Source organism: Sapajus apella, unplaced genomic scaffold (genome assembly GCF_009761245.1).
Source record: "Sapajus apella isolate SASKATOON/1434 unplaced genomic scaffold, GSC_monkey_1.0 scaffold37, whole genome shotgun sequence".
In the NCBI taxonomy this organism is placed as follows: Eukaryota; Metazoa; Chordata; class Mammalia; order Primates; family Cebidae; genus Sapajus; species Sapajus apella.
In genome coordinates, this window is record NW_022436977.1 from 20,588,539 (window position 1) to 20,596,427 (window position 7,889).

General features: G+C 38.3%; 1 protein-coding gene across 3 annotated transcripts in view; it reads right to left on the reverse strand.

The window, feature by feature from the left end:
• Positions 1-2,788: 2,788 nt before the first annotated feature.
• GOLM2 (golgi membrane protein 2) overlaps positions 2,789-7,889 on the reverse strand; it is a 119,146-nt gene continuing 114,045 nt past the window's right edge. For all 3 annotated transcript variants that reach the window (XM_032297627.1, XM_032297630.1, XM_032297626.1), the window contains one exon: positions 2,789-5,181. In XM_032297627.1, coding sequence (XP_032153518.1) covers positions 5,111-5,181 — 71 coding nt within the window. In that variant the 3' untranslated portion in view covers positions 2,789-5,110. The remainder of the gene's footprint in view (positions 5,182-7,889) is intronic.

Below are 7,889 nucleotides of genomic sequence, written 5' to 3' on the forward strand. Positions count from 1 at the left end.
AAAAAAAAAAAAAAAAAAAAAAAAAAAAAAAAAAAAAAAAAGACACGTTCACCTTGGCAGGCCCAGAAATCCAATGTCCCTTAGCACTGCTTTTGTGCCAAACTTTGTGGCCTCTGGTATCTACATTCTGTTCTCAACCTGTAGCAACTGCTATCTGCAAGCATTAGATGGCCTTTTTCTGTGCATGTACACTCTAGCCGTCAGCCATGGATTTGTGAGGACCTCTATATGGACTTCTGGGGCTGCCTCTGTGAACGACTCCCTCTTCTCTGCTGTCCTACCCGGCAGATTCCACATGTTTCAGCTGCTCCCTATGATCTCTGCCTTCTCAGTTCAGCAGATCCACTGTGCTCTGCTCTTACTCTAGCCTCTTTACACCACAAAAAGTGGGATAGTGGGATGATTGTGGGGCTCACTCCCTAAGTTTCCCTTCTCTCAGAGATGGTAGTCTTGTGCTGGCTGAAAATAGTTGCCTAATACATCTTGTCCAGTTTCATAGGTGCTACTAATCCAAGAGGGCTAGTCAAGTTACTCCATCATAGCCAGAAACAGAAGTCTCCCTTTCCTTACCTCAGATTTTTTTTTTTTTTTTTTTTTTTTGAGACAGGATCTCACTTGACCTCCTGGGCTCAAGCATCCGCCCACCTCAGCATCCTGAGTAGCTGGATCTACAGGTATACACCACTACAGACACATACCTGGTTAATTTTTGTATTTTTTTGTAGAGACAGAGTTTCACCATGTTGCCCAGACTGCTGTTGCCTGTGCTCAAGGAATCCATCCACCTTGGCCTCCCAAAGTGCTGGGATTACAGGCATGAGTCACTGTGCCTGGCCTCCATCAGATTTAAGTTAAACTAAGGGAAGAGGAGCAGCTCCTCTCAGATAGCAAAAGAAAATATGATCTGTAGAAGCCACAGAACTTTGAGGAGGGAGCTAATCTGAAACAAGGTAATGAGTAGAGGGAAGTGGAAGTTGGTGAAATGAAGTCCTGGCAGCATCAAGTCCTTATTTCAATTGTCTTTAAGTCCAGAGAATTCCTGTTCTTTATGCACTTTTCTTACACGAACCATTAAATTTTCCCCGTTTCTGGGTTAGTTGGTTGAATTTTCATTTGGAACTCTTAGTGATGAGAGTTTTAAAAGAAACTTGGCTGGGTATGGTGGCTCACACCTGTGATCCCAGCACCTGGAGTGGCTGAGGTAGGTGGATCACGAGGTCAAAAGATCGAGACCATCCTGACCAACATTGTGAAACCTCATCTCTACTAAAAATACAAAAATTTAGCTGAGCGTGGTAGCACACGCCTGTACTCCCAGCTACTTGGGAGGCTGAGGCAGGAGAACTGATTGAACCCGGGAGGCAGAGGTTTCAGTGAGCCCAAATTGCACTACTGTCTCAAAAAAAAAAAAAAAAAAAAAAAAAAAAAAGAACAGCGACCCGAGAGAGACTGTCAAAAAAAAAAAAAAAAAAAAAAAAGAAGTTGGACTGGGCTTTGTGTAGTCCAATTAGAACTAAATGTCGATGGCCCACATGTGATGTGAAAACTATAACCTAGAATGAAAATGTATTGACACACTGTTTGTCCTGTTGAAACCATATACCACACGAGGGAATAGGTGTTTCTAAGGTCAGCCCCATTATGTAAAGTGACTACCTTCCTGATATAGTTTGGCTCTGTGTCCCCACCCAAATCTCTTCTCAAATTATAATCCTTATGTGTGGAGGCAGCGACCTGGTTCCAGGAGGTGCTTGGTTAATGGTGAGGGTTTCCCTGATGCTGTTCTCCTGACAGTGAGTTCTCACAAGATCTGATGGTTTTAAAAATAGCAGTTTCCTGTGTGTACACTCTCTCTCTCCTGTCTCTGTGTAAGATGTGCCTTGCTTCCCTTTTATCTTCCACCATGATTATAAGTTTCCTGAGGCCTCCCAGCCATGTGGAACTGTGAGTCAATTAAACCTCTTTCCTTTATATATAAAGTACCCAGTCTCACATAGTATCTTCATAGCAGTGTGAAAACGGACTAATACACTTCCTCATAAATATGTTGTTGCTTTTTTTTAAAACAAATTCTCTGTCCTCATATTCAAGCAAATTTTGTTGTTACGTGATTACAGGAATGAGAGGTCCAAAAGATAAAATCTTAAGATTTTTTTCAAACAGTGTGACATATTTTAGAAATGATTTTGAAGTCATTTCAAAATAATTTCTCCTAAAATAATCCTTACATGTATATTTGCTTCATTTTTGTTAATGGGTCAGTAGCAGTACCTAAACTTACAATGCTCTCCCCTATCTTGCCCCTTCCATACTTCTTCAATCTCATTTCTCTCCCTTGTGCATTACACTCCAGCCACATAATGTAATGTTTTAGTTCAGTGAAAACCTAATTATTTGGAACCTTGGAACTTTTATTTATTTATTTTTTTTGAGACAGAGTCTCACTTTGTTGCCTAGGCTTGAGTGCAATGGCACGATCTTGGCTGACTGCAACCTCCACCTCCCAGGTTCAAGTGATTCTCCTGCCTCAGCCTCCTGAGTAGCTGGGATTACTGGTGCCCACCAATACACCTGGGTAATTTTTGTATTTTTAGTAGAGATGGGGTTTCACCATGTTAGTCAGGCTGGTCTTGAACTCCTGACCTCAGGTGATCCACCTGCCTCGGCCTCCCAAAGTGCTGGGATTACATGCATGAGCCACCGCGCCCAGCCAACTTACTCAGGTTTTAGTGTTAAAATGTATTTGCAGCATGAATGTGATGTTTGTATATGTATTAGACTCAGCAAATCAGTGAAACAAGTTTAATTTTTAATTTATTAGAACCCAGTAAACGATGATTTTAAAAGCAGAGTTTCCATCAAATTAACACTTAATTCAGGGCAAAAATACATTTTAAAAACCTAAATCTTAAGGCAGAAGTAAAACCTTATAAAAACAGTATGTCTACTACAGACTGTAAAATGTCAGAATTTTAAGAGATTCACATAGTATTTTATAGCACTAAAATATTAATACAGTCAGAAATATTATCAGTTGGTCCAAGATTTCTGTTTATAAAATGTCTAGGCTGCTAATTGAAGAAATGTTGCCATATAAGTAACAGCTACAGTACAACCAACCAAGTGATTGTTTTTATGACAAAAGAACAAAGGCAGGTAATTGCATGGTTTCCATTTGTAAAGCTTTTGCAGTATTAAATATAAAGTATTAATAGGGATATTTTTAGATTCATCTCCCTACCCTAATGCCCCCAAAAGGTACATCACTTCCCTTTAACTCTATTTTTAAAATTCTGTAAACCACCATACCTATTCATTGTAGGCCTGACCCTATAAAGGCATGAATTGTTTACTTTGATATGGTGGAAAAACAATTTTAGTAAACTACTGCATCTTTTCCTAGTCATTAAGCAATTTTAAACAGAAGTCTTAAGAATTTTTGCACCTCAACAAGTGAACAACCTGTTTCTCTACCACTGTAAGTTTGAATTTTGACCAGAATCTGTTAGTACACAGGGGAAAACACATTTCATGTTTACGTGCAATTAACAGTAGCCCTTCTGAAAAACTGGGTTAACAATCTTAAATTTCCCCTTATGATCAAAACCTTTTGTTTGTTTGGGAGCAGGAAAAGATTTAAAAGTGCTTTAAATCAGAAAACAAGAATTAGGTTGCTTACACATTCCATTGAATAGTGTCAAAAAAGATAAAGGCATTTAAAATAATTTGTAAGTCCAGCAAATATAAGCTTGATGGGTTCTTAACTTACATATTAAGTAATTACCAAGATTCATTATTTTACAAACTTTTAAGCTACTTTAATAAAATGGCTATAGACCTCACTGTACTTCTATTTATCTGTGCATTAATAAAAACCTGTTATCCTTATTTAGTACTTCTGAAAAAGTCTAGTCAAATAAGATCACTAAAATTACCAGAAAAGCTTTGAAATACTGATTACAGATTCATTTCAAAGTAGATTTAACCCCTTTCAGGTTCTGGTGTTTAAATCATTAATGTCATCACCAACTTCAACTCTGAAAATATAAAAATTTTAGCCAGTGCTGGCTATAGTTAAACAGTACTGGTATTACTTGAAAAAATAAAAATTAAAAATATATTATCAATCATGCATTCCATAATTTCAAGAACTAAGTAAGATATAACTCATAAATATTGTTATGTCTTTACAGGTTATCTCAATTTCCATCAGGCCTCAGCTGAAATTTTATCTGCCAGAACACATCTGCACTCATGTAAAATAAAAGGAGTAGGGAGGTGACTTTGTATACATACCGTCCAGTGCTTGGCTTCTAGTTTCCCCCCTTGTGTGTAACTATTCTAGGTATGACTCCTTGAGCATGAAATGAGGGGTAGATAGAACAGAACAGCTGTTGGGCTAACAAGAATTAATGTATAGGACATGGTGGCTCATGCCTGTAATCCCAGCACTTTGGGAGGCCAAGGTGGGAGAATCACCTGAGGTCAGGAGTTCAAGACCAGCCTGGCCAACACGGTGAAACCTCGTCTCTATTAAAAATACAAAAATTAGCCAGGCATGGTGGCGGGCATCTGTAATCCCACCAGGATTACAGAGGCTGAGGCAGGAGAATCACTTGAACCCAGGAGGTAGAGGTTGCAGTGAGTCTAGATTGCGCCATTGCACTCCAGCCTGGGCAACAAGAGCAAAACTCCATCTCAAAAAAAAAAAAAAAATTAGCGTATAAAAAGTTTTCTGCTGAATATCTGTTCTTACTATGGTTATGCTATGCAACATATAACCTGTACAACCATTTTTTCCTGTTTATCTATTTGTGGAAATAAGTCGGCTCAATAAAATGTGAAATATACATTAGTTTGCTTTAAATGCAAAGATTAACTATTTTTGGCTTAAGTGTATTATAACCAAAAAAGTCTCTGCCATGATAATACAGTATTAAAAACTTCACATATGTACATGGGTACATTCCTTCATTAAAGTTTTTCCTTAATTCTATCTCAGTGTATCTTTACAACTGATACAACTGATCTTTACAACAAAAGTCAGAAAGGACAAAGTAGAATGATTTCATTTTACAGCACTTTAGGTTTTCTGGTGTTCCTTTAGGACTTAAAGGACATCATTGAAATGTTGTTTTCCATAGTCTGCAGGATCCATTTGAAGTTCTCTTTCTTCATCATCTGTAAGTAAAATAGTTTTGTATCAAAATATTAGTTTTTATCACTGCAGAAATCCAATTAATGTCTGTTTTTCTCAGCCTTAAGACAGGTTTCTGCTTGTTATTTTACACCTAGTACACAAATAGTGTTCTATTTCTTAGATGCTTAAAGAGTGAAAAGTACAAATATTGTTCTATTTCTTAATTTTTTTGAGATGGAGTCTCACTCTGTCACCCAGGATGGAGTGCAATGGCACGATCTCGGCTCACCGCAACCTCCACCTCCCAGGATCAAGCGATTCTCCTGCCTCAGCCTCCCAAGTAGCTGGGACTACAGGCACCTGCCACCATGCCTAGCTAATTTTTGTATTTTTAGTAGACATGGGGTTTCACCACATTGGCCAGGCTGGTCTCGAACTCTTGACCTCAGGTGATCTGCTGCCTCGGCCTCCTAAAGTGCTGAGATTACAGGCATGAGCCACAGCGCCCAGCCTAAATATATTATTTCTATATAGATGAAGGTTAGTCCTTTAAATTAAAGCTTTGGTAGAAACCTTTCTGTACACATTTTCAGGCTTTTAAAAATCAATTTTTTTTTCTAATTAAAAAAGTATCCCATATTGGTAATGTAAAAATTATAAAAGATAGAAAAGTAAAAGTCACCATGATCCCAACATTTAACATTTTAGTGAATTTCTTTGCTTCTCTGCAAATAGCTTACTCTTGGCTTCCTAAATGGAGTATAACAACCAAAATTTAAACTTTTCTTAACTAAACAGAAAAAAAAAAAGATTACTGTTAATAAAATCTTCAAAGCCTCTTTGAGTAGCTATATTAAATTCTCCAAATAGTGCTATGAAGTTTATTTGGCTACTACATATTTTTCTGGCTCTTTCTTGGCTATGAGTTGTCACTTTGCTTTGTTGTCGATTTACGTGCCAGTAGCAATCCTTCTTTTCTAATTTTGCTGCAAATTACAGATTTTAAAATGAGACTGCTCAAGAGGTTGTTATTGTTGCCGTTTTTTGAGACAGAATCTTGCTCTGTTGGCCAGGCTCGAATGCAGTGGTGATATCATGGCCAACTTGCAGCCTCAACCTCCTGGGTTCAAGTGATCCTCCCATCTCAGCCTCCCAGGTAGCTAGGGCCACAGGTGCATGCCACCACACCCAGCTTCATTTTGTATTTTTTGTAAAGATGGGGTTTTGCCATGTTGCCCAGGCTGTTCTAGAACTCCCAGGCTCAAGTGATCTGCTGGCTTCGGCCAAGGGTATTAAAATTATATTAGAATAAGAATGAAAAGTATTTTGACCAGAGCCTTGGAGAATCCCTTTGGAGTACATGGATTTTTATGGTGTCTTTTGGCTCCTCTGCAGACTTAAAAAATCACTTTTCCTACATTCTAGTTCACAGATACTATTACCCAATAGCTTAATTTTTGTTAATATAAAGAAAGTTACACATTGGAATCTAAATTCATATGTATACTATAGTTTTCTGAAATCTATTACTTTAGGCATGAGAAGTTTTACGCTCTAAAACTTTCTTCTTTCAAAAATGCCAAATAGGCCGGGCATGGTTGTGCAAGCTTGCAATCCCAGCACTTCGGAAGGCTGAGGCAGGCAGATCGCTTGATCTCAGGAGTTCAACACCAGCCTGGGCAACATGCTGAAACCCAGTCTCTTTTAAAAATAACAAAATTTAGTAAGGTGTGTTTGTGTGTAGCTGTAGTCCCAGCTACTGAGGAGGCTGAGGTAGAAGGATTGCCTGAGCCTGAGTGGCTGAGGTTGCAGTGAGCACAGATCACACCACTGCACCCCAGCCTGGGTAACAGAGCTAAACCCATCTCAAAAGAAAAAAATCTCAACAGAGAGACAGAATGAGAGAGAGAGAGAGAGAGAGAGAGAGATAGAAAGAAGAAAAGAAAAAGGTCAAACAAATCAACTTTCTTTCTCAACATCTTTCCTGTGGAACTTACACAAATTTTCATTTCTAGAATTTCAGGCAACCATTTGCACCTTTTTTTTTTTAGACAGGGTCTCACTCCCATCACCCAGGTTGGAGTACAGTGGAACAATCTCGGCTCACTGCAGCCTCGACTTTCTAGGGCTCAAGGGATTCTCTCACCTTAGCTTTCTGAGTAGCTGAGACTATAGGCACACACCACCACACCTGGCTAATTTTTGCTTTTTTTTTTTTTTTTTTTTTTTTTCCGTAGAGACAGGGTTTCACCACGTTGTACAGGCTGGTCTTGAACATCTGGGTTCAAGCAATCCGCCCATCTTAGCCTCCCAAAGTGCTGGGATTATAGCTGTGACCACTGCACCCAGCCTCTCCATATTCTTAACAAATGACCTATTTTTAAATAGTATAATCCACTAGGTATGATAATCCCAAATCTTTTTTTCTTTTTATTTTATTCTTTTTCTCTTCTTTTTTGGTTAACCAAATCTGTCTTAATATGTATTAAACCTGAAATTATATCCATTTTCACACTTTTACTTTATATGCATGCTAATCAATTTATCAAATAACTCTATACTTTAAAAAAATTATCTTTGGTTTTAAAAGGGAAAATAATCACAGGCATCTCTCTAGAAAGCTCTCCTTAGTATCCACATTATAGAACCTCATCCTATGGCTATAAATACATCTTTTAGGACTTTAACATAATTAAATCGAGGGCCGGGCGCGGTGGCTCAAGCCTGTAATCCCAGCACTTTGGGAGGC